At 36.8% G+C, this 27,230-nt stretch overlaps 1 protein-coding gene across 1 annotated transcript; it reads left to right on the forward strand.

Annotated features, from left to right (window-relative positions):
- The first annotated feature begins 350 nt into the window (after positions 1-350).
- On the forward strand, positions 351-27,230 carry c6orf58.L (chromosome 6 open reading frame 58 L homeolog). Its single transcript, XM_018262434.2, has 6 exons — positions 351-750; positions 3,938-4,024; positions 5,612-5,796; positions 6,771-6,883; positions 9,742-9,980; positions 27,018-27,230. Exons 1-6 carry the CDS (start codon positions 465-467, stop codon positions 27,173-27,175), a joined length of 1,068 nt encoding a protein of 355 aa, XP_018117923.2. The 5' UTR covers positions 351-464; the 3' UTR covers positions 27,176-27,230.

The following is a 27,230-nucleotide window of genomic DNA, read 5'->3' on the forward strand; positions in this document are numbered from 1 at the left end:
TCCAGACTAAGATATAATTAATTCTTATTGGCAGCAAAACCAGCCTATTGGGTTCACGTAATATTTACATGGTTTTCTAGTAGACTTAAGGTATGAAGATCCAAATTACTGAAAAATCCGTTATCCGGAAACCCCCAGGTCACAAGCATTCTGGATAACAATTCCCATGCCCATAATAATAAATTATAATCCCTTTAGATTCCAGAATTAATGACATATTGGACCTTTGCTTTCTACATTCATACTATATTTACTTTGAACTCTTTCCAAAAAAATAACAGAAGCACCAGCACTGTTGCCTTTGCGTAACCCAGTACATGCCTGTCATTCACCTTTCACATCTATGAAGCTCTGTGGGATGCAGTAGATGCTGACGGTGTGGATTAATATTTAAAGGCCAGCAGACAGTTAAATATTTGTGAGGGAAGTGACTGAGATTTATAGCTATCTATACACTAGTAAATATGCTTCTAGCGGTGTGCTATGTACTTTGTTTAAATTACGCTGATTCTAAAGAGGTGGTTGGAGATGGGTTCCCACCTATGTGGAACTCTGTTCCAGAGAACTTGCAACATTTCAAAATTCAGAACTCCAAAGTCATCATAAATCCCTGGAATTACCGAGAAAGAATGGGAATGTATAAAATTTTACTAAACATCACAGCCCAGTATCTGGATATGAAACAGCCAGACAACAAACAGAATATGCTGTGGGGTTTGCCTTTGCAACTTGGCTGGCAATTTTCCACAGGTAAGAAAAAGTTATAAACACATTCTGAAACTCAGTAAAGTAAGTACAACAGCTGACTTTAACAGTGGAAAAGTAAAAAAAAGTCCACTCTATGGGCTAAATATAACAATGTAAAAGTCAATATGAAAGGAAGAATTTTGTTAACTATCAAATCTTAAGGGTAAACACACCCCAGCTATAACTCATATTTACCTTACATGTACAGGTATAGGAGCTGTTATTTGGAAACCCATCCAGAAAGCTCTGACTTAATGGAAGGCTGTCTTAGGCTCTATTTTAATGAAATAATTAAAATGTATTTTCTTTTTTATTATAATAATAAAAAAGTACCTTGTACTTGATCCCAACTATGATATAATCAACCCTTACTGAAGCCACAAAAAAACTGATTAAATTTAATTAATGTTTAATATTTTTTTTAGTAGGCTTAAGGTATAGAGCGCCAAATCATGGAAAGAATCCATATCTGAAAAACCTCAGGTCATGAGATTTCTGGATAACAGGTCCTACCTGTATTTACGGCTATGGAGACAGCTACTGTATGACAATATACTGCATTTATTTATTTCAAACCTGTGCTTTCAATATTAAGTTAAGGTGTTAAAATGCTTTATTTACTTTATTCTCCATACATTATCATAGTAAAAACCATTGTATGGTCTTTGTCGAATCCAAAAAGTATGTATTGGGAGTAATTACTGCTAATGATGAGGTACAGTAAAGATAACAGCATATTGTATATATATCACACACAATGCTGTAATAAAGTGGTGAGAAGAAACCGCAGAGGGAATGCTACATATATAGGAGCTCAGTTACTTGGGGGCCGATTCATGAAGCTCGAGTGAAGGATTCGAATTAAAAAAACTTCGAATTTCGAAGTATTTTTTGGGTACTTCGACCATCGAATTGGTTAAATTCGATCGAATTCGATCGAATTCGAACGATTCGAACGATTCGAAGTAAAAATCGTTCGACTATTCGACCATTCGATAATCGAAGTACTGTCTCTTTAAAAAATACTTCGACCACCTACTTCGGTAGATAAAACCTACCGAAGTCAATGTTAGCCTATGGGGAAGGTCCCCATAGGCTTGCCTGTGATTTTTTGATTGAAGGATTTTCCTTCGATCGTTGGATTAAAATCCTTCGAATCATTCGATTCGAAGGATTTAATCGATCGATCGCAGGATTTGCGCAAAATCGTTCGACTTCGATATTCGAAGTCGAACGATTTTAGTTCCCAGTCGAATATCGAGGGTTATTTAACCCTCGATATTCGACTCTTGATGAATCGGCCCCCTAGTGTAAATTGGAAAATGAGTTGCAGATAGTGATGAACGAATCTGTCTTGTTTCGTAAATTTTAAAATCGAGTTTTTCCGTGATCAGATTCATTCAGGTTATTTTATTAATAAATAAGATCAAATCGAGCAGGGGAGTTTGGTCGTAGTTTTTTAAATAAAATATGAGATAAATTTGCATTTTAGTAAATAACCCTGAAGAGCCAAAACATGAAGGGGCCCATTTACTTAGCTCGAGTGAAGGAATAGATGAAAAAAAACTTTGAATTTTGAATTGTTAGCCAGCGTTTGTTTTATGCCTCATTCAAATCATTCATTGGTTCTAAGATAAAAAAAATATTCAATGAGAAAACAGGAAAGGTTGTCTGTGAGCAGGCAGAGTGCCATTAAAATGCCTGGGCAACAAAATCCAACCATTATTCATGGCTTGAAAATGATATAGAAAACACGTTCTTAAAACGTTGTTAAGATTTAAATTAATACGTGTTTGAATTATTTTGCTGCCTTCTGAAGTCCTCCAGCATGGAATTAAAACTTCCAGTTCCAGTTGGGTCATATTACGCTTTTTGACCTTAGTATCCAGACATTTTTAGTAGAAGTATGAAAATTAGGAAGCCTGAATACAACTACAATTGGTAAAAAAAATAATTACAATAAAAATCTAGCCTCACACAAAAATCTGTTTTTAGGTTGTCAGTCAGTGACTCTGGCAATCATATTCCATTGAAGTTTCTATTTGAAGGGCAGGGAGACTGAAAGGAAAAATAACAAAGAAATAACCTGCAAATATAGAATTGATTATATTACTCCCACCCGCAGCAGAAAAGTAGTGGTTAAGTTAAGAAAGGACAGTAATTCTAGAAAATATTATAATTCCTTGGAGTCAAAACACTGCCTTTTTCACTTTCCCTTTAAAAACTCTGTTATAAAGTAAATTATGGAAAATATATTTAAAAACAAGCTGGTTATTACCATGCATTATTTCTGGAAGCGTAGACTTACATTTCAATTCAGCAGTGCAGAAATCTAACAGTTTTTCTTTCTCTCCTCCTACAATATTTAAAGATGCTCAGATTTTTTTCACACAAACAGGAGATAAGGAAAGAATGATAGTAATACAAGCAATTATGACTTTGCATATGTATTAGAGATTAAAATAAGTTTGTTGAGAATGCAACAGTATCTAGTTACTCATTTGCCGCCAGAAAAAAACATGTTTGCCTGCTGTGTTTATCTTTTTACTACTTACTGAATGTAATTTTGCAACATTTAAGAAATTTGCTCTTGCAAGGCCGCGCACATTCACAACTCAAGCTTATATTAAAACACAAGGAGCACAAAGAATTGGCAGTTGTTTAGTAAAGAGAAACAAACTATTTTCCACATTATGAGCCATATAAAAAGAAATATTATTCAATTCCAGATTTTCCAGAGAGCAAGATGAAATTCAGTGAAAAAACATCTCACTTGTTTATCTCATGAAAACTGTATGTGGTCTATGGAACAATCTGGATTTTCTCCTCAAATTGAAACTCACCTAGATGTTTTCAACCTGATAAACCAATAATGTTTTCTCATTAATTTGAATCTGACCCAGTGTATGAAACTTCCTGAAAGCAGAAGTAATTATAAGTTATGTTCTATTGTTCTTATATGTGGTAGATCACAAAATTGAATTGAATTAAAGAGGTGGCTCATCTTTAAGTTAACTTTAATATGTAGAATGGCCAATTCTAAGCAACTTTTTAATAGGTCTTTGTTAGGCATATCAGTGTCCCCTCTCCGCCGCCTTGTTCAGACTAAAGAAGGACCTTGTACTTACCACCTGCCCTATGCCAACTAAAAGGGTAGTTAATAGAGAATTTTTGTTTTTGAAATGTAAAGGACGGCTTGCAGAACCTTTGGCACTGAGTACTTCTGGACACAGAAATGAAAACCAAACACGCATTTCAGATAGAAGCTGGTGGGCATGTAAGTAGAATACAGTCTTTAATTAGATGTATATTTATTTCCATTACCATCTCATTTCATTCACTTGCTATGACAACATGCTTTTTTTATTGAATCATGTCCTGTAATATGTTTGCTTCATCTGTATTAATATTCATGTAATTTTATTATTTATTTAACATTTAAATTAGCCAAATGTGTGAGAGTAACATTGGCTACGTTGGCAATTGCACTGCTTCCCCAGTTTGGTTATTTGACATGAGGGTCTTTAAGTCCATAAAATGGCACAATTTTGTAATATACTGAAAATAAAATTTGTAAGGTCATTGTTTTTGGGAGTGATACAGCCTACTCAGTATGTCAGTTAATACGATATCACAGAAAGGCCCAGATTCAATTCAGTGAGAAAAGGTTATCTCATGGTTTATCACGTGAAAAACTTTTCTCCAAATTCATTTCCAGTTCTATCGTACAATCTTTTACAATAATTTTACAAAAACAATCCTTTGACTTCTCTTAGCCAAATACTGGCTATAGGTTCGAGGAGGTCCCCATAGGCTAACATAGCAATTCGGCAGGTTTAAGGTGGGGAAATGTCGAAGTCAACGTTTTTTAAAGAGACAATACTTTGATTTTCGAATGGTCGAATTTGTGAAGTATTTTCAATTCAAATTTGATGGTCGAAGTACCCAAAAATTACTTCGAAATTCGATGTTTTTTAATTCGAAAATTCACTTCGACCCTTAGTAAATGGGCCCCTAAATGTATATACTATGCATTGCTATATATTTGTATTTCTCTTATTCTAAAATTGCAGAATGTAATGCTGTATCATACACAAAATGCTCACTATTCATTTCATTGTGAAATAATGCAGCTTTGTGTTGTAGATTTTTCTGTTAAACCTGATTCAACTATAGTATTCATGTGACTGGATGCTGTGTTACTGTTCCTGGACAGAACAACCAGTTCACTCTTGTCCATGTACTCCAGTAAAACAATGACTTCCAGAAATTAGCTGAAAATTGAGAAAAGTACCTCCTGAGGCAAGGTTCTTACCATTCTCTTGCACTGAATAGGAATATAAAACTGCAGAAGTACATTGCTTCTACAATTGCATGTCAAATGAAATGACGCCTGTGTATTCTCTTAGGGACCCTATTGATAATCTGCCTGGTATTAATGTCTACATTCATTCTCTCCCAGTAAAATTAATGATAATACAGAATGGTCCCCAACGTATTATTTTTCTCAAAATAAATGTTTTGAAAGTAGTAGACTTCTTGAATGTATGTCTTACTGCAATACATCAATGTCTAATGTACCAGAATACAAGTGCAAATATTAATTCATTGATTTAAGCCAAAAATTGCATATCAGTGTAGGGCCAAAATGCCGACTACATCACCCCTCAGAGCTTTGGCTACCAGAAGATTAAGTTACATTTAAGTTTGTTTTATCTATAACTCAAATAGGGGAATGGAAGCCCACTAGAAAGTTGTTTTGTGAAAAAAAAGTTTAAAAAAGACTTCTTACTTTAAATGTAAATATAAAGTTGCCCTAGCAATTAATATTAATGATATTATAGTATTGAAATTTCTTTTTAAGGTGTAAATTACTACTTGTCTGTCATCCCATTCCTTGGAGCCTTTGATGCAGGATTCTTCAGTGAATATCCATATAAAATTGAGATATCAAAGCCAAATGAATTTATTTCTGACTTTTGCTTCAATGTTACTGACTGCCATTTGTTGTCACCAGAAGCTATGGAGGAATGGAAAGCATTTTTTGAGGTGATTCAAAAATGTGAATTTATAATGTTCTGAGGTAACCCGCTGTCTTCTTCAGTGACTTAATATACCAAACAATTGAAAATAATTGAAAGTGTTGTCTTATCAGTAGTCTTAGTTCCAAGACCATAACCTGAAATGATAACTTATTGGTCTGTAAGATGGGCATCCAGAAATATTTCACACATATAAGGATGTAGTCATGAATATTCTGTTGACTGAACACAGATCCACTGCTTTGGAACTTCTAGGCCATTCTCTAAAAGAATGAAGGATTAGTCAATATATTGTAAATAGATTATCGTTTTGCCAACCTAACAATGATACTGGTTCACACATACTGTAGATTGTGGTCACAGACGTGTGTGTTTTGCCATCATTGCTTAGTTATTTTTACTTCTGGTTCTAGTTTATATATAATGCTCCAGCTAAGGAATAATTGACTGTTGCAAAATGATTTACTTGTTATAAATATCTATAATTTGACCTGAATTATTAGGCTATATTCTAAATAAATATAAATAAATATATATATATATATATATATATATATATATATATATATATATATATACTGTATATATATATATATATATATATATATATATAGTGTCCAGGTGTGTATGCGCACTCTGACTTGTCCAAATGGGTGCTATATCAAAATGTGATGAATAGCGATGAAGAAGATAAGTACTCCAATATTTCTGATTAACAATTATTTATTCCACTGTGCATACGTATGCACAGTGGAATAGATAATTGTTAATCAGAAATATTGGAGTGCTTATCTTCTTCCGCGATATATATATATATATATATATATATATATATATATATATATATATATATATATATATATATATATATATATATATTAAATATGTAAAGGACTCTCTGAATGGCTTGCAAGTTATTGCATTGTATATATCTCTTAAAAAGCTGTTTTGCCTATGTCCTCTAAACCTTTAACCTTGCAGTTTATTAAGCTACCTAGACATGAACTTGAAGATAAAACAGGTGATTTCCTGTTTCGCATGTGGAAGGCTCATGTTGTGTCTATCAGTAAATCACTTCCATTGTGCGCAAAGAGGTGAGACCAAAGTGTGTTGCACAATATTTATTCTGTTTGCAGACAATATTTTGTTTGGTTCAAACATTACCATGAGTAATGATGAGCTAAAATAGTATGTGTTAATTCTATTTTGCGAGCAGTTAATCATGTAGACAGAATAAATATAAAATATATAAAAATAGCTCAGTATAATTAAGTCTAAGAAAAACATGAACGTGTAGGTGTCTGTTTCAACATGCATATAGTCTATATAGTGGCATCCAGTCAGTAAACTTTGCACATCTCTGTACTGAAAACATTCAACAAGAATTTTTTGATGCATTCATTTAAAGTCAGCATATCAAATATCAAGGATCTATGAAAATAATGAATTCACATTTTGCTGAAATTTTTTTGCTATTGGCTGCTGAATGAATGTTATCGGTAAAGAAAAAAAGACTTGTGCAAATTGTAAGCTGAAATAAATAGACTGAAAAAAGTAATTATTTAGGGGATCTTGCAGCTTTGTAGGAATGTTTTGTTTATAGAATAGTCTGGTGAAATGGGTCAACAGAACTTCCTCAGGCTATAATACCAGCTCATTCTGTTCTAAAAGTAAGAGAATGTAAGAGAAAATGCAGACTGCCATAATTTTTTTAGTGAGCCAGACTTGTGCTGAAAGTTTGTTCCTTCACTTTAGGGGGGCTTTTACTTTGTTCTGCAATGTATGCAGAACAGGAAGAAAGAAACCACATTGTTGATCTCATGTCATAGTCCTTGTTATAGAAGAAAAGAAATGTAAATGTAGTAGTTAAATCAGCAATTAAAAAACTCACAGTTGAAACTAGACATTTTTCCAACAGTTAAGGTAGCTTATGGATATGGATTGATGTACCATCATCTGGTGCATTATTTTTGATTAAAGACCAAATGGCTAGTTTCTGACATATTACATGCAGAATGGGTGATAATGTGCAAAAAAACATTAAAAGATGTATTAGATTGTGACTGAGGAACAATATGTTGTAATATATACAATGCCCAGAGTACATTCAATTGAAAAGTAATTGGGTTTAAGCCCAAAGTAACCTGAACTGAAATCTTATAGTGTTATTAAATGAAGTAACCTATGCATACAAGCTGTGGGCATATACCATTACTAACAGTGTTTAAACTGTTGCCTTCTGATGTATTATTTGCTAGCCAAGACAGCACTGCTAATACTACTGTTATCCTGACTTCCTGAGTTATACCTGCTGACAGAAAGTTAATGATTCAAGTACCTTTGTCTCATGTATTGTAAGCTGACTTGGTTTAATATTATTTATTATATTGCATGTTCACTGGCATGTGATGTATTATTTTGTGACTTAGAGTTATTATGTACAGTACTCTACCTTACTAGTAGTATTAAGCCAAAATACAGACTTTCATTTTCTCTCTGATGTGATATGTGATTTTTATTATATTACTTTCGGCCTCTGCCGATTTACCCTTGGTAAAGCTAGAATATATTGGTAAAAGATAGATATACATAGAGCTTATAGAGTACAATCACTTACCTTGATGTTATGGACATAACTGTGTCATGTTTTTTTTCCAATGTTTTTTCCTATATTGTGGGTGCAACAGGTTTATTCACTTAACATAGAACATGCTGCAAGACTTCCATTTGTAAAGGGGCAAAAGTGCTTTTATTTTGGCCACAGATCAGGAAACGGCTCTTTCTTGCCCTGTCTAAAGCCTACCTGGTAATCACAAGCAGACCATTTAAACTTTTTAGGAGGAGAGTACTATACCAGGACCCACCCCCAAAGTACAACACCCACCCAGCACAACTCAAAAAATGTTTTTGTAAATTATAAAACGCTCATCAGTTCATAGAAAGTCAGGGTGATTTGCTTGGTATAACTGCACTGCCTCTTCCACAATTGCGTTTGATTTGCCAAAAATAGATGCAAAATACTCCAACTAAAGCCTGTCGAGGTCATGTACTGTTGAAGTCAATGGCAGGGGTCCTTTCAACCATTTGAAGATGACAAGGAAGAAAGGCAGTCCTTTAGGTTTAAATGTTACCTTGTGGAGGAAAGGAGGCGTGAATTACTGTTGCCAATTATTCAAAGGAAAAGAAAAAGATAGTAAGAGCCCCCTTACTCTCAAATTAATTAACTAACTTATTTAAATTATATAGTGAACCAATGAGTTAATAATTATAAAGTGCTTGTAAAGTGCTTGTGCTAATAAACAGGATTTGCTTAGTTTGATTAAAGCTTAAAATATTTTAAGCTTTAATCAAACTAAGCAAATCCTGTTTATTAGCACAAGCACTTTACAAGCACTTTATAATTATTGGTTCACTATATAATTTAAATAAGTTAGTTAATTAATTTGAGAGTAAGGGGGCTCTTACTATCTTTTTCTTTTCCTTTGAATAACCATTTGAAGATGTTTGTAGCCTTCATGATGTTCAGGTTTTTTTGGTGGGTTTCGCTCGAAAATTCAATGAATTTGAGCGATTCAGGGGTTTTTTTACAGAAAAATCGATTAATTCACGTTTTTGGGTTCTTCACCACAAATTCACTGATTCGAGTTTTTTACATTCGAGTTTTTTCTTAAATCAGAAAACATTTGCGTTGTGAGTTCACTCAATGTTTAAAAAAACCTCACAAACCTCTCAAAACTCAACCTTTGATAAATAACCCCCTTAATGAAAGTAGTTTTAGACACAACTCACTGTGGGGAAAAACACAAATTACCCATTGCTTCTGTGGATGGAAATTAACCGTTATTTGTTTGCTAGCATCTGCTCACCTCATGCTTAGTATGTTAACTCAGTAGGATTAACATTCATATTGTTTATTACTGTATTTCTCTCAATTTGCTTTTCATATTATCAGGTTAAATTATGCTTCAAAACCTGAACGGAATTTTGGAATAGACTGGGCATCAGGTGTAGAATTCATTGCAGCAACCCACTTTCTTACTGATTTCAAGAACACTAACACATACCAAATTTATCTACCCCATCGGATGCTTATTCAAGGAGACAACGCTCCATACATTGATGATTTCTCAGAAGGGGAGAACAGAGTATTGTCATCTTTACAACGGATTCATAAATTGAACAGATTTACAGGTATAAGTATAGTTATAATTTAGTGGTTTTCTATATTACACTACTATCCAATTTATTGTATTTATTGAAATATACGTTTTCTCTGGCCAAATAATCAATGGAGCCTATTGGTTGACATATCATATCACATATCATATCTGTACTGGGGGGGATTTAAAGCAGTTGAACATGATGAACTATAATCTTTTTCCCTTTCGAATTAAATACAGATGTTAATTATCCAGAGTGCTTGGGACATGGGGTTTTCCATTTAAGGGTTCTTTCCATACTTTAGATCGCTATATCTTTAATCTACTAAAAATATATAACAATAATATATAAAATATGAATTATTATATAATGTTTATATCATATCTATCTATCTATCTATCTATCTATCTATCTATCTATCTATCTATCTATCTATCTATATATCTATAGCTATATAATATTTTATAATATTAAATAAACCCAATAGGATTGTTTTGTGCCACCAATATGGATTCATATCATATCCATCAATTACAAACTACTGTTTTAATAGAGAAAAAGGAAATCATTTCATAAAAAATTTATTTGCTAGTTAATGGGTTTTCAAATATGAGATCCCATACCTGTATGTAATGTTTTTTTTTTATGTATATGAGGTCCACAGGCCTTTTTTTGGGACAGCCTTGTTTTATTTATTATTAGCTAGAATCTTACAGATGACCCTGACTGAAATACCCCACTCAGCTAGATGATGTGCCATATTTTAGCCAATTTTAAGGGTTTGGTTTTGGTTTGTCCTAACATTCAGGATTCACCAGAATAAATATCTTGCAAACATAATTCTGAAATATAATTCCATTTAGCTGTATAGCAGTAAAATGTTTGCTGTGCAAGCATTTGGTCCAGGATACAATGCAGGTAAAATCAGGGCTGTATTTATATATGCAGCAGTGTCTAGAGCAGCAACTTTAAGGAGGCAGCCCTTGGGTGTCTATAATACAAATAAAAAATCCATGATGTCCCAAGCAGCATTCACATGATGTCACTTCTGTAAGTTGGAGGAGCATGGGTAAAATTCTGTATGTCGATTTGTCTACCAAAGTAAGTAATTGCTGTCTAAAGCTTCTTCTATTTATTAGTATTCTGTGAAGGCCAAAAGGGGGTCAATTAATTGAGGTTTCTCACCTAGAAATTCAGTCTGAAGATGATTGAGATTCTGCTTTTTCAGGCCCACCTAACACAAGTATGCAAGTTTTTGGCTATGCCCCTTGTGTGTGCAACACAAACAATCAACTAGCAGCTATGCAGGTTGACCTTCTTGGATGTATTTTTCCACTTTACAATGCTCTGCCTTGCCATTGCTTGATAAACAAGTTATTTAAGTTCTACAACAATAACCCAAGTTACACAAGTTGCGTACTTTTTGGGCCCAATGATCTGAGTTTTTCTAAAAACTCCCATAAACTCGAAATTTGAAAAACGGGTGAATAGCTGTAAATTCGAATTGAAGTCGAATTTGATCGAAAGCCCACCAAACAACTCCAAATTGATTGTAAGAGGTCCACCATAGGCTAAAACGCCAATTCGGCAGGTTTTAGACGGTGAATAGTCAAATTTGAATTCTTAAATGGACAGTACATGATAAATTTCAAAATTTTGAATTTTTTTTTCAATTCAAATCGAATTTGGACTATTACGCTAAAACAAACTTGAAATTCAAATTTTCAAATCGACCGTTGATAAATCTGCCACTAAATGTTGCTCTATAATAAGTAGTTCATATAAATAGCTAAAATTATTAATTTAATGTGCTATTAATGCAGTCAGTTCATTGTAGGTCAGTGGAATTTACACTAAGTTTTTAAATTCTTTGCTGGTCAGTGGAATTTGCTGCCCCTGTCATGTTTCCCTGCACTGTCATTGCTTGATACGTAAATTACGTAAGCTGCTAGGCTAATCATGACAGTTGTTGTGGAAGTTACATAAAGTGCACAAGTTCTAACATAACTTGCCCAATTTCTATAACTTTCACTGTTTGTCCTAGCCCCCCTGCAACAGTCCTACTTCTGCCCCCATGATGGAAACCATATTCTCTTTCAGAAAAAGTCTTTGATTACAGACCCAAATACATTATAGTCCTGCTAACCGGAAAACACACTGAACAGAACTCATTACATATCCAGTTATAGCAAACTTAAGGTATCATGATCCAAATAGCAAAAATATCCCTTATCTGTAAAACCCCAGTTGCCAAGCAATCCAGATAATAGATCCTATACCTGTACTTTTAAAGTTGTGAGAGATAATAGGTCAGCATGGTAATGAAGTGGTTACAATTGTTACCTTATGCTCCACCGGGATTCAAATGAATACTAAACATTATCTGTAAAACACAGCTTATATGTCAGCACTATAATAAAAAGCAGTAATACATGAACAAAGGGAACATGTTTACTTTGGTTTTATAATGTGATTGCTCTAACACACAGCTGAAAAAGGTCACTGTGCCTTACAGCAAGCAGAAAATACATGTCCCCCTCACTTCAGCCTAGTACTGACTGCTCCTTCCCCCCTGTTATCCAGAATGCTTGTTTTTTCTGCATTAATGATCTTGCCATAACTATGTGTTATTATTAATTTTAGCACAATTCTTTCTGATATAATTTGCTGTGATGTGAAACAAGCTACAGCTAGGGGCAGGCAGTGTGTGAGCAAATGTCTTTCCTGATGTCTCAGAAAGGGCTGGTGTTCTATATTGCTGCCAAATAAAACCTTGTACAAATTATTATGGGGCCTATTTATCATTCTTAGGGGTGTTTTTATCACAGGAGCCCCACAAGGTCTGGGGAGAGGAGGGGGGCACATCGCTAGTGTGGAGAGCAACAGTGCGCTTTCTTGCACTATAAAAATAGAATTTTCAGTTTAAAAACCCCAAATTCAGCTGTTACATGTACCAGGAGCAGCATTTTTGCCGCGTGAGGCGAGTTTTTCAACTTGCCTTATTGGTGCAGTTTCAACTTGCCTCATTGTTACCTTTTGCTTTGGGATGAGCCCTCCACTACTTGGATGCCACCAGGGCAAGAGTTCTGAGTAGGCTAAGCAACTGTAAAGTGCAACAGGAAGAACGGGGATAGGGCAAAGCTTAGTAGAACAAGTCAGGGTCAAAACTAATCAGACGGTGCAGTATGGAATCGGGAAACAAAAGTGTAGTCAAGAACACAAGTTGGATCAAACCAAGCAGTAGTTGCAGTACAGGATATTTGAATTTGGATATTTGTATCCAATACATGTTTTCAGATTCTCTCTTTCAGAAGTTTGGGCTTTACATTTCAAGCAGGTAATCAGATACACAACATTTCTGGTGTTGCAATTTATGTAATGTTTAATCTTGTGAGATTTACTATTATTGGATGATTCCCTAAAGGTATCACCCATAGCCATATAAGGGCAGATCACTCAACGTTTCCTGTGCCAGATAATTCAGCTCATGACTAAATGCCTTAAGGGCCTACTACTATACTAACATTAGTTATTTGTGGCACCCCTTCTATTTGTAATTTCTTCCTTATTCAGATACCAGTTAGCCATCTCCCATAGGGGCAAATTTACTAACCCCCGAAAATTCGCCAGCGACGGCTTCGCTCACATCGCAACACTTCGCTAGCTAACGTTGCCTAATTTGCATACGGCAGGAAGTTAGAGTTCAATGGACGTATATGTTGCGGCCAATACATTACACTACACAAAGTCCGGTTGTTATATTGCCATATGTTAGTAAATGTAGGGGGGAAGCCGTATACCCCAGAAAAAATGTACGATCTTTTGCAGCCTATAACCCTGAAAAATGAAAAGTTGCCAGCGTTTTTTTGGGACTTAGAAAAATTTTCAACTATTTTTTGACGAAGGTCCTATCTACTCTATTTCACTTCACCTGGTCTGAGGTGAAGAAGTCAAGTCTGGTGCAAGAGGTAACATTCAGTAAAATCTGCATCTTAGTGAATTTGCGTAGTTACGTCCACTCGCCAGAGTGCAACTTCGCCAGGTGTAAGGGTGCGAAGTACCGCTTGAGTCTATCTCTTTCGCTAGCGAAGTTACACCAGCAACCGTTAGTAAATCGGCGAAGTACCGAAATGACGTCACTCTTGCGAATTTTCACTTCGCCCTTTAGTAAATCTGCCCCATAGAGTCTATTTTATGCAAATAATGCTAAGTTTTAAAAATTATTTCCTTTTTACTCTGGGTTGGCAAAACAAACCTGCATGTAGATACACGGAGCACCACAGGATGAAGGAGTGTATTATAATAAAAATTCCAAATTTATTAATCCATTAAAATCAGCATCATTATTGAAACATTAGAGAACCAGAGGCTTAACGCGTTTCGTGGCTGTCCAGCCACTTTCTCACTCTTTTGAGAAAGTGGCTGGACAGTAAGCCTATGGTTCTCTAATGTTTCAATAATGATGTGCCAATTTTAATGGATTAATAAATTTGGAATTTTTATTATAATACTATAATACTATCCTTCATCCTGTGGTTCTCCGTGTATCTACATGCAGCTTGGACTATGAAGTTTTTCTGGGATTACTTTCCCTAACGTGATGAACGCAGAGGAAGAGATATACACCGTAGTGCTCCCAGGTAATCAATCTTGTGATTTGCTTCAGACCTTGGCAAAACAAACCTTTTGGGTTTATTTTAAGTTTAAATGATTTTAGCAGGATAAGGTCCCTTATTCGGAAAACTCCAGTTGAGAAGCATTCTGCATAATAGTTCCTAAACCTGTATAATAAAAAGGGGGATATAGAAGAGGAGGGAAATATATTGCCTGTCCTTACTCTATGCCTGAGACATAGAGGAAGGCAGACAATTACTTTTCATTCAGCACTTCCTAGATGTCACTGCACTCCTTGCATCACCCCTCCCTCCTCACTGTATAATTGTATAGCCTGTGCATGGGTACATGCATCAGGCCCCCATTCTGGGGCATTCACAAGTTTTTGGGGTGATACAAAACTTGCCTTAATAAGTGTCCATAAATTGTCTCCTGTCTACTTATTGTAATACTGTAATTCCAAGACTGAAGGAAAACCTAATTTATGTGGTGTATGTAAAGTTTATTTTACTCAACTAATCTGATAGAAAAGGATTTGGAATTATTTCTTAGGGTGAGAATTCCCCTTTAAAAATATCTTTCACCTCTTTTGTAGGATTTTATTTTAGAAAATTTGACTTTTCCAAGACACTTTGCTACTTATACAAGTTTGCTTAAGGACAGGAAACCTATAGAAACCAATCAGCAAGTAAAATTTACCTGTTTTAAATTGACTGCTATAGCTATCTAGTCTGTAATCACTTAATTTGTATTACCCATTTAACCTTATACATATAAAATAATTTAACAAGATCAAAATATTTGCTATATAAAATGAGTCCTTAAACAAATACTGACACCAGAAATTTTTTTTTTTTATCATAACATTATCTTTGAATGCTATTTATAATGTTGACAAACAGCAGAAAATGGACACGCACTCCAGGAGCCAGTCCGTGCCGATAAAAGAATCTTTATTCCAAAAGAGCTAAAACACCAGTCCTAACACGTTTCGTATCCGAAGATACTTAATCATAGGCAGGGCTGCCATCAGGGGGGGACTGGGGGGACACTTGTCCCGGGCCCAGTGCTTTTTGGGTGTTGGGGGGGGCCCGGTGGCTGTACTCACGCTGCACGTTTCTTTCCCCTCCCCTGCTACAAGAAGAAGCTGCAAGGGAACGAGAAGCTCCACCCCAGTTGACACCAACTGGCTCCTGGAGTGCGTGTCTATTCTACCACCGGGGTGACCTGTCTTATAATGCCACCTCCGGCATCCAAAAAGAAGTCGGCAGTGCCAAGCACACACAAGTTTTTGCTGCATGGAGTCCAGGCATGCCGCCGCCATCTTTGCAGACCTCACAAGACACCGAGCTGACGCACTCACAACAAGAACTATCGGGGCTGTCACCTGAGGTCTCAGAAATATAACACACCATACAATCTATGTTGCGGATGGAACTAACAGCAGCAGTTGTGGATTTTACAAAACAAATTCCGGACAAGTGAACGAGAATACCGCACTGAAGAGCTAGTGGTGGCAGTGCACGCCTATAATGACACCATAGAGCTCCAAAACAAGCAGCTATCTATTATGGAGGAAAAGATTGAGGATCTTGAAAATAGATCCCAAAGAGCAAATATCCACCTGTGTGGTGTCCCAGAGACGGAAACAGACCGAGAGCAGTTTGCACTGAGCCTTTTTACAACTTTACTCCCTGATGCACCGCTGGAGAGGCTACATATGGTGAGAATACACAGGTTGCTAACCTCGCAGTAAAGACACTCCTAGGGACATTGTCCTCAAGCTACATCACAAGGCGGTTAGAGACCAAATACTCCAAGCAGCGCCCAACTCGCATGGAACGAAGGCAATAATCTCCCGGCAGACATTTATGCGGCCCCTACTACCTTGCAAAAAGAAGACAAATGAAAGAAATCACCCTAAAGCTACAGAAAGTACAGATCAAGTACAGATGGGGCAATTAACAACTGATTATACTCCTTCAAAAAAACGGAGGCAGCTTTGCATGTGCTGCAGAAAGAACGGCTTGTCTTACAATCTCCAACGACATCGGCTGGTAGTAGCCCAAGACCCCAGAAAGAATGGCAAGTAGTGACCACTCCACATTCGTCCCCTCATCCAGACCGGAACACAGGCCTACCCAAGCCTCAAAAATTTCTATCTCATCAGCCACAAGAGGACAGGGAATCACCCAGATATGTATATAATGTATCCCAAGTTATAAGTATAGATGCTGGATAAAACAGGACCATGTAATATTGGCTAGGGAATAAATGTTGCCCACAATTGCCAGCCTTGGAGCAACACCACAGAGACAGTAGCCATGCGGATAAGACACTAACCCCAAAGTTTAGGTCTCCTTTCAGGAGATTTATGTTCCAGGTAAAGTTTTTTGCACCGTGTTAGCCCGTTGAGAAAGTTATAGGGAAGAGCTTTTGATATGAAACATAACAAAACTGGTGTAAAGGTGATACCTTTATTGGCTAACCAAGATGATAATCACAACAAGCTTTCAGAACATTGCAGCTCCTTCTTCAAAGATGATTACAATGAAGCTCTGTTGGCACTGACATATATACAGCATTTTGTTTACAAAGAAGACTGTGAGGGACAAAAGGAGAAACAACACATAAGCATAATTTGTATTACAAGCAGGGACAGATTTACAGAGAGGTGGGTTATGCAAAGTAGTCCAGACTAGGCACAAATTAGACCTACAGTGTGAAGTAGATAACAGATTCCCGTAGTAGTTTGTTGTCTCCACAGAAAAAATGAATGTGTTTGTTGCTAGTCTTTTTGCCATGAATCCATGGCCTAAATTTAGTCCTGTCTCCAGACTCCTGAAGGTTTGCATAAGTTTGTATTCCCACACTTTGCGTTCATTTTCTGTTTTGAAATTGCCTTTGATGACAGAAATTTGAAAGTCTCCCAGACTGTGGTTGGGGCTATTAAAATGTTCACCTACTGGTGTGTCCAATTTTTTATTGTTTATTGTGAACCGGTGGTGATTGGTTCTTTTTCTGAGGCTTTGTCCAGTTTGTAAATGCCTCTTGTTGGGCATTTAGTGCATGTTATTGCATAAACCACATTGCTGGATGAGCAGGTGTAGTGGCCGTGTATATAGTATTCCTCTATTGTGCCGGGAATTTGTAATCTGTCTGTGGAGAGGATGTGTGGGCATGTCTTACATCTCTTTCTTCCACATGGGTGGGTCCCATTGTTCGTGGGTCCTGAAAGTGAGCTTCTAATAATGAGTTTCCTTAGGTATGGAGGTTGTCTAAATGCCAGAAGAGGTGGATCAGGAAATATAGTATGTAGTCTGTTGTCTTTTTCTAGTGTGCCTTGTAACTCTCTGGTTATTTTTCTAAGGGCCTTTAGCTGTGGGTTGTAGGTTGTAACAAGTGGTACTAGATCTGTTTCTCTTTTTTGTTTGTATTTCAGTAGTTTGCTTCTAGAGACTTTGGTAGCTCTGTGTATGTTGTGGATTATGACCCTTGGGTTGTAGCCTCTGTCAATGAAATCTTTTCTGAGGGTTTCAAGGTGCTGATCCCTTTCTGAGGTGTCAGAACAGATCCGGTTGTAGCGTAAGGCCTGGCTGTAGATGATGGGGTGTTTCGTATGGTCTGGATGGAAGCTGTCATACATCAGATAGGATGGTTTGTCTGTGGGTTTCCGATATATGGTAGTATGTAAGGTGTTGTCTTTGATATAAATAGTTGTGTATAGAAAGTGGATGTGGCTTGAGGAGTGGACTAATTTGAAGTTGATGGTGGGGTGATAGTTATTAAACTGTTCATGGAATTGGATGAGTTTTTGCTCAGTATCTGTCCAAATGATAAGGATGTCATATATATATTGGAGATATGCTAGAGGTTTTGTGGTGCAGGAGACAAGGAAATCTTGTTCTAGTTTCGCCATGAAAAGGTTAGCATACTGGTTCCCATACTTGTCCCTATCTGCTGTAGGTACAGTCCTTGGCCAAACAAGAAATAGTTATGTGTAAGTGTAAATTCAATCAGACTCACGACAGTATCAGCTGGTAGACTGTGATTTTGTAGGAATTCCTTGCATGCTGGTGTTCCATCTTTGTGGGGTATGTTGGTATGCAGGGATTCCACATCCATTGTTGCCAAAATGGTGCCCTCTGGTAAACTCCTATGTTTGCTAGTTTGTTTAGGTGGTCTGTAGTGTCCTGTAAGTAGCTTGTGGTATTTTTTACTAGGGGTTTGAGGATTTGTTCAACCCAACCTAATATGTTCTCCGTCAGTGTTCCGATACCAGAAACTATTGGGCGCCCCGGGTTGCCTTCTTTATGGATCTTGGACAGCATATAGAAGGTACCTATTTTGGGGGATTCTGGCACCAAGTGTACTAGGTTTGTGTGTGTTGCTGGAAATTCTTTGATTAGGTTTTTGAGTTCTTTGATGTAGGCCTCTGTGGGGTCACCGTCTAATCTGGCGTAGTGGTTTGGGTTAGATAGCTGTCTGTGGGCCTCTGTGATGTAGTCCGAGGTGTTCGTTATGACTACTGCACCTCCTTTGTCCGCTGGTTTTATTATTATGTCTGTGTTGTTCTTCAGGGACTTTATTGCCTTCCTTTCCAGGATGCTCAGGTTGTGTTTGGTTTTTCTTTGTTTGTCCAGGATTGTTGATTTAACCCTATCTCTAAATGAGTCAATATATTTATCCAGTTTGGGATTGAGGCCTGCAGGAGGTCCATTTGGATTTCTTTTTTGGGTAGTGTTCCTGTTGTGTGGAGTTGGGTTCTGTGGGTAGCTTGTCATGGAAGAATTCCTTGAGCCGTAGTTTCCTAAAAAATTCTTCCATATCATTGCAGAATTCAGTTTTGTCTATTGATTTTGCGGGGCAATATGTTAGTCCTTTTGCAAGTACTGATATTTCCTCTGTTGCTGGGCAATAGTCTGACAGGTTTTCCACACATTGTTATGCCTGTTCAGAGTTTGTACTGCGTTCTTTGTGGAGCCGTAGTCTTTGTAGTTGTTTCTTTTTGTTCTTTATTAACAGTGTTTTTCTGGTGCATAATTGTTGTGCAAAGTTGGTATTTATGTTATTAACTACAAAGATTTTTATGTTTTACCTTTTTTTTCTATATGCATAATTCTAAATTGTTTTTAATTTTTTTCTATATGCATAATTCTAAATTGAAATACTGTGCGAGCAAATGTTTTAAATCCATATGTGATATAATGTTTTGTTCTTCTTCCACTCCAGCCACGAGAGGGCCAAGGTTTTGATCCCACTAGAGAAACAGGGTTCTTAGTAGACACATAGTAGACACATACTGCCCTACTTTAATGTTTACTTATTAGGGACATGTAAAGTTTAGCTATAACGGTCTATTATTATATAATGCAAAAGGTTTAAATTCCCCTAGGAAACATATACACCCAGATGTGATTCGTCTGCAGGAAACCCGCTTCATTTTTCCACCAACAGTACTCCCGGTACTTTGTAGCATCCACTCTTAAGAAGAAGAAACATAGGGGAGTATCAATCTTGATGCATAATAATTTACATAAATCAAGTTGATGCAGATAAAGAGGGGCACAATTTTTCTATCATAGGTACTCTATACAACCAATCTATAAGAATAACCACCACCTATTCACCGAGCGACAGCCCCAAAGAATTTTTCAACTGACTTGCCAGGAAACTTAGCGCTAAGCCCTCAGATATTAAAATATGGTGTGGAGATTTCAACTTTCCCTTAAACCCTGCACTAGAAAAATCAACAGCAATACATACCGTAAAAGAGGCTAAAGCCAAAAGAGCAACCCAAAATACCCTTAATACAACCCAATTTATAGACACTTGGAGGGAATTGCATGAGGGTATAACTTCTACTCTGCCCCTCATAAACAATATTCAATAATTGACACCATTTTAATCAACACTGCAATGATACCCAACTTAACTGATGCATTTATTAAAGCATGCCCATGGTCAGATCATGACCCCACATTAGCCAATGTAGAGATCCAAGGTACCCACACTAGGAACACTAGGTGGTGCTACTTTAAAAAACAATAGAAGTCACACCAGACACAGTATGAGCAGCCCATAAGGCAATCATACGAGTATATCTTATACAACATGCAGCAAGACGAAAAAAGTAAGAAAACTCATTACATATACTAGAGAAGTTTGTTTTTTCTTTCTTTTCCTTCTTTTTTCTTTCTTGGTATGATGGCATGTAACAAGTATGCACGTAAATTACATTGTGATGTTACCAGCAACAAACAAAAGAAAAAGAGAAAAATGATTAAAATAAAAGTTGACAAAAAATATGTTACAAAAAAAAAGTCCTTAAAGCTGACATAAACGAATGAGAACAAGAAAATCAGTAGTCATGAGTCGTAAAAAGAAAAGACGGAAAGTAAACAGTGTTGAAATACTTGACAGTATTTCTGTATTTGACACATACATCTAATTTTTTGACCCCTTGTTCTCCATTATTCATTTCCCTGTGGTGAAATGCGTACTCTGTATTGTCAGTTATAAAAAAAACTGCATTGTGCTGATCGTCTTTTCACTTTAGAAATGATAAAAATATATAAAACTCATAAATTTTGCTGTCACAAGTAATCTTGAAAAAGATTTACTATTTACATTCTTTTGTTATGGTAATATATCTTGCCAAACTTTATGTACTTTAATAGGTAATTGAATGTACCATTTGCTCTCTAATATTTCATGATAAATAATTGAGTGCCTTCACTCTAAATGTAATTTTCTGAATTGATATAATCAAATGTGTTCTCAGTAAACTGGGACACCAGTCCTACACTGCATTACTTTCTTATTTTCAAAACATTTCTCCACAGTTTTTTACCACCCTCTATCCTCTAAATTCAGTGAAATGCCATAAATATGAATTTTGACATTTCTAAGGATTCTTACTGATTAAGCTGTGTCAAATTTGGGAATATTTTTCACCAAATGGGTGAAAAATACCCTTTTTCTGGGGATAGGTATCGGGTGAGCAGGAGGAGAGCTTTAAACATGGCCTTTGCATGTCACTCTTGGGGGCAAATTCACTAATCTCAGTAAATTTGCCAGCGACAGCTTTGCTCACATTGCCACACTTCGCCAGGACAACGCTAATTCACTAAAATGCGAAGTTGCGTCCAGGGCGCCGAACAATGGCGAAGTTTTGCTAGCGTTAATTTGGCAAGCAAAGCAAAGTTTCTCTAGCGCTGGCTAATTTGCATACAGCGGGAAGTTCAATTTCAATGGACATATACTGTATGTTGCAGCAAATACATTACACTACACAAGCCCAGGGAACCTTAATAAAAGAAAATAGAGTTGTTATAATGCCCAACACATGTGCCCAGACCTCGATTCTGGGATGGCAGTGGATGTGATTTACTTAGACTTTGCTAAAGCATTTGATACAGTGCAACACAAAATGTTACTGGTTAAATTAAGGAATGTTGGCCTGGAACATAGTATTTGTACCTGGATAGAGAACTGGCTAAAAGATAGACTACAAAGAGTAGTGGTAAATGGAACATTTTCTAATTGGACCAGTGTTGTTAGTGGAGTACCGCAGGGCTCTGTACTAGGTCCCTTGCTTTTCAACTTGTTTATTAATGACCTGGAGGTGGGCATTGAAAGTACTGTTTCTATTTTTGCAGATGATACTAAATTGTGCAGAACTATAGGTTCCATGCAGGATGCTGCCACTTTGCAAAGTGATCTGTCTAAACTGGAAAACTGGGCAGCAAACTGGAAAATGAGGTTCAATGTTGATAAATGCAAGGTTATGCACTTTGGCAAAAATAATATAAATGCAAGTTATACACTAAATGGCAATGTGTTGGGAGTTTCCTTAAATGAAAAGGATCTAGGGGTCTTTGTAGATAACACGTTGTCTAATTCTGGGCAGTGTCATTCTGTGGCTACTAAAGCAAATAAAGTTCTGTCTTGCATAAAAAAGGGCATTAACTCAAGGGATGAAAACATAATTATGCCTCTTTATAGGTCCCTGGTAAGGCCTCATCTGGAGTATGCAGTGCAGTTTTGGACTCCAGTCCTTAAGAGGGATATAAATGAGCTGGAGAGAGTGCAGAGACGTGCAACTAAATTGGTTAGAGGGACGGAAGACTTAAATTATGAGGGTAGACTGTCAAGGTTGGGGTTGTTTTCTCTGGAAAAAAGGCGCTTGCGAGGGGACATGATTACACTTTACAAGTACATTAGAGGACATTATAGACAAATGGCAGGGGACCTTTTTACCCATAAAGTGGATCACCGTACCAGAGGCCACCCCTTTAGACTAGAAGAAAAGAACTTTCATTTGAAGCAACGTAGAGGGTTCTTCACAGTCAGGACAGTGAGGTTGTGGAATGCACTGCCGGGTGATGTTGTGATGGCTGATTCAGTTAATGCCTTTAAGAATGGCTTGGATGATTTTTTGGACAGACATAATATTAAAGGCTATTGTGATACTAAACTCTATAGTTAATATAGGTATGGGTATATAGAATTTTAATTAAAAGTAGGGAGGGGTGTGTGTGGATGCTGGGTTTTCATTTGGAGGGGTTGAACTTGATGGACTTTGTCTTTTTTCAACCCAATTTAACTATGTAACTATGTAACTATGTAACTATGTTAGTGGAGTACTGCAGGGCTCTGTACTAGGTCCCTTGCTTTTCAACTTGTTTATTAATGACCTGGAGGTGGGCATTGAAAGTACTGTTTCTATTTTTGCAGATGATACTAAATTGTGCAGAACTATAGGTTCCATGCAGGATGCTGCAACTTTGCAGAGTGATTTGTCTAAACTGGAAAACTGGGCAGCAAACTGGAAAATGAGGTTCAATGTTGATACAGTAAATGCAAGGTTATGCACTTTGACAAAAATAATATATATGCAAGTTATACACTAAATGGCAGTGTGTTGGGAGTTTCCTTAAATGAGAAAGATCTAGGGGTCTTTGTAGATAACACGTTGTCTAATTCTGGGCAGTGTCATTCTGTGGCTACTAAAGCAAATAAAGTTCTGTCTTGCATAAAAAAGGGCATTAACTCAAGGTATGAAAACATAATTATGCCTGGTAAGTCCTCATCTGGAGTATGCAGTGCAGTTTTGGACTCCAGTCCTTAAGAGGGATATAAATGAGCTGGAGAGAGTGCAGAGACGTGTAACTAAATTGGTTAGAGGGACGGAAGACTTAAATTATGAGGGTAGACTGTCAAGGTTGGGGTTGTTTACTCTGGAAAAAAGGCGTTTTCGAGGGGACATGATTACACTTTACAAGTACGTTAGAGGACATTATAGACAAATAGCAGGGGACCTTTTTACCCATAAAGTGTATCACCGTACCAGAGGCCACCCCTTTAGACTTGAAGAAAAGAACTTTCATTTGAAGCAACGTAGGTGGTTCTTTACAGTGAGGACAATGAGGTTGTGGAATGCACTGCCGGGTGATGTTGTGATGGCTGATTCAGTTAATGCCTTTTAGAATGACTTGGATGATTTTTTGGACAGACATAATATCAAAGGCTATTGTGATAATAAGCTCTATAGTTAGTATAGGTATGGGTATATAGAATTTAATTAAAAGTAGGGAAGGGTGTGTGTATGGATGCTGGGTTTTCATTTGGAGGGGTTGAACTTGATGGACTTTGTCTTTTTTCAACCCAATTAACTATGTAACTATGTAAGTTTATGTGCCATATGTAAGGAAATGTAGGGGGGAAGCCAGGTACCCTAAACAAAATCTTTTTGCAGCCTATCACCCTGAAAAACTGAAAAGTTACAAGCGTTTTTTGGGACTTATTGCACTCGGTGAAGGCATTTGCGTAGTTATGTCCATTCGCCAGAGCGAAAATTTGCCTGGCGTTAGAGTGCAAAGTAGTGCTAGAGTCTTTCGGTGGCTAATTTTCCCCAGCGTTAGTCACTTCACCCTTTAGTAAATTTACCCCCTGGTGTCACAGACCAAATCATTGGGTTTAGCTGCTTGTTTGCCATTCTGCTGTGATAAGTCATGGACACAAAAGCAGTCCAAGTTACATGCAACAACTGGCAAATGCCTCATGGAAAAATTAGATCTCACCACAGAAAAAAGTACCCACTTTCTATCCATTCCTATGGGATTTTTTAGAAGAATATTTTTCACACTTAGGAATAGGAATGAATCGAGTATATAAGTATATAGGTTTTTCTTTGATGAGCTCTAATCTTACAATTTTATAAAGCTGTCCCCTAGTATTTAATATAATGTACCATATAAATCATTATATATATGTTCTTTACACAAAGCTAAAATGCTGCATCAACTCGTTACTATTATTGCGGTGGAAAATTTGTAGTGGGCCTCAGTTTGCCTCATTGCTGACTTGAATTAGCTGAATTGACTTCTCACTATGCTTCTGGTGAAAAGCATTACATATTGTTGGAATATACATTTTTTAAACTGTTACTTAGAGGTAGTTGTTCTGCAGGAGGAGTGGGAGAGTGCATGTCATTTTCTGCTTTTGTTCATGATCACATCTTCTGTTGAACTAGGGGAAGTGGTATGACTGTCAATTCTGGGAAGTGCAGGTGGGTAATGCCGCAAATCTTGTTTAACTATTTATCCAGGCTAATGTGATAATTATCGTTGGTGGCAATAAGCATAAACCAACTGAATCTTAAATTATCTGAATTCTCAAGATATATGGATATTTAAATGTTGATGTGGAATCAGGACTATTGGAGTAGTGGAGTTGGATTGTGGAATGTATGCTTTTCATCGAACATCTGTAAAGTAAGTGTATCCCACCTGCTTGAAACCGAGGTGAAAGATGGCTGCAATCTTATACAGGTATGGGTATATGTTATCCAGAAACCTGTTATCCATAAAGCTCCAACTTATGACCCCTTATCCGGAAAACCCCAGGTCCCAATCATTCTGGACAAAAGGTTCCATACCTGTACTTTTAAAAGTAGCATAAGAACAGGGTGCCAGGCCTCCCAGCAAAAAAATCTTCAGAGAGGGCCAGTGTGCACAGAAGCCTATCTGCCCACTCGTTCACATGTGCGTGCACGCTCCTGCCCGATGCAAATAGATTGCATGCAAAATTCCAGCACTAGAGTGGCTATAGTGGAAGCAGACCCTGCGGTCCAGGACTTCCCCCACATAGCAGGGTCTTATTCATCTATAGTTATGCCACTGACTTTCAGTGCACACTAAAAGACCGATTTTACTTGTGTGTTTGAAGTGTTTATATAAAATGTTAATAAGAAGCCTTGCACCCCATTTCCTTACGGTGCCCTTAGGTGATTCAAGGGTCTAACACTTCAAATGCCAACCTTATGCTGGATGCTATTACTATTACTGGCTAAAAAAGGAGGATTGGTAGATATATGCCCTTTAAAGGACAGGGAAACATGAACCCACTGGATGAGTGGTCTACCAAATAAACGGCAACACACAGGTGGATTTTTACCAGCCAATGTGGTTTTTGCACAAAATCTGCCTTTGTGTGCAGTGGCAGTTAAATGCTATTCATTTCAGTTACCTTTAAGGACTAATTAAAGTGACATGAAGATCCAATTGTCCTTTCAATTTTGCATCAGTTTATTTTTGATAGAACAAAAGGGGTGAATTATAAAGTGGAAGGCAGGGTGCAAAAAGTAAAAAAATGGGTGCAATTCACTATCTTTGTAATTTGCACAGTCGTGTGGTTTTCTCCAGTGAATATAGAGCTTTCTGCAATCAGCAGCTATGTATTCATGAAGGGTGAGTGGAGGCACAACATGCAGAACAACTTCTGATACAAACTGCATGGGCGCTCTGTATTTTTATCTTTCACTTGCTTTTAACCGCTGTCACCTCTCCACCAACTAGTGCCTAACTGCATGCAGTAATTTTGACACTGGTTAACAGCCTTTTATTTATTAAGAATTTTTTATAGTATATCTATATTAGTATATCTTTCAAGTGGATATGGTTTCATATAAAAGCAACACACTTGTAAAAATCAGGGTAATACATGATATGTACCATTTAACAATAAAGTGCATCTCATTAGTTCTTTTTTTATATTAATTATGGACTTTTGAATGATTTTTAATCAAATCATCAGCAGTATGTTTTGTAACTATGACAACTTTTGTTTCATGTTTTGATAATAGCTATTGCTATTCTAGTGTTCTCTGTTGTGTAAAGAGCATTGCTGAATATAAATACACAAATGAAAACATGTTCCCACAAAGAGCATTGGTTCAGCTTGTTCTGAGCCTCAATTAGTTGCCAATCAAAATAATGGCACACAGAGAACTGTCACCATGCCAGCAATAAAGAAATCTCAGCTGCACTGCCGGTATTTGTATGTGAGCATATTATTCTGTAATAATATCAAAACCGCTCAGAAATCCACGAAACAATTTTCAGTGAAGCTTAATTGTTATCATAAGTAACCATATTTTTCTGTTTTAAGGGGGTTCTCTTTTGCGGCTCTGGAAAAAAGCAATGTGTTCTGAGAAGGGCAGGATCGAAGGCCGACAGCTACTTCAAAGCATCTCTACGAGTGTTAACCTACCACTAATAAATATATTTGGAGTTCTTAAGGAGCTGATTAGAAATACATCATGTTAAATTATACAAGAAATCAATAACTGACATAGTAGAGTTAATAAATCCCAGGAACCTG

The sequence above is a fragment of the Xenopus laevis genome, chromosome 5L (assembly GCF_017654675.1).
Source record: "Xenopus laevis strain J_2021 chromosome 5L, Xenopus_laevis_v10.1, whole genome shotgun sequence".
Taxonomy (NCBI): Eukaryota; Metazoa; Chordata; class Amphibia; order Anura; family Pipidae; genus Xenopus; species Xenopus laevis.

Bases quoted from the DNA above. Each gene is read 5' to 3' on its own strand.
- c6orf58.L (XM_018262434.2), top strand. From the start codon at position 465: ATGCTTCTAGCGGTGTGCTATGTACTTTGTTTAAATTACGCTGATTCT. The intron at 6,884-9,741 runs GTGAGACCAAAG...TCATATTATCAG, and splicing joins CTTCCATTGTGCGCAAAGAG to GTTAAATTATGCTTCAAAAC. The intron at 9,981-27,017 runs GTATAAGTATAG...TTCTGTTTTAAG, and splicing joins TAAATTGAACAGATTTACAG to GGGGTTCTCTTTTGCGGCTC.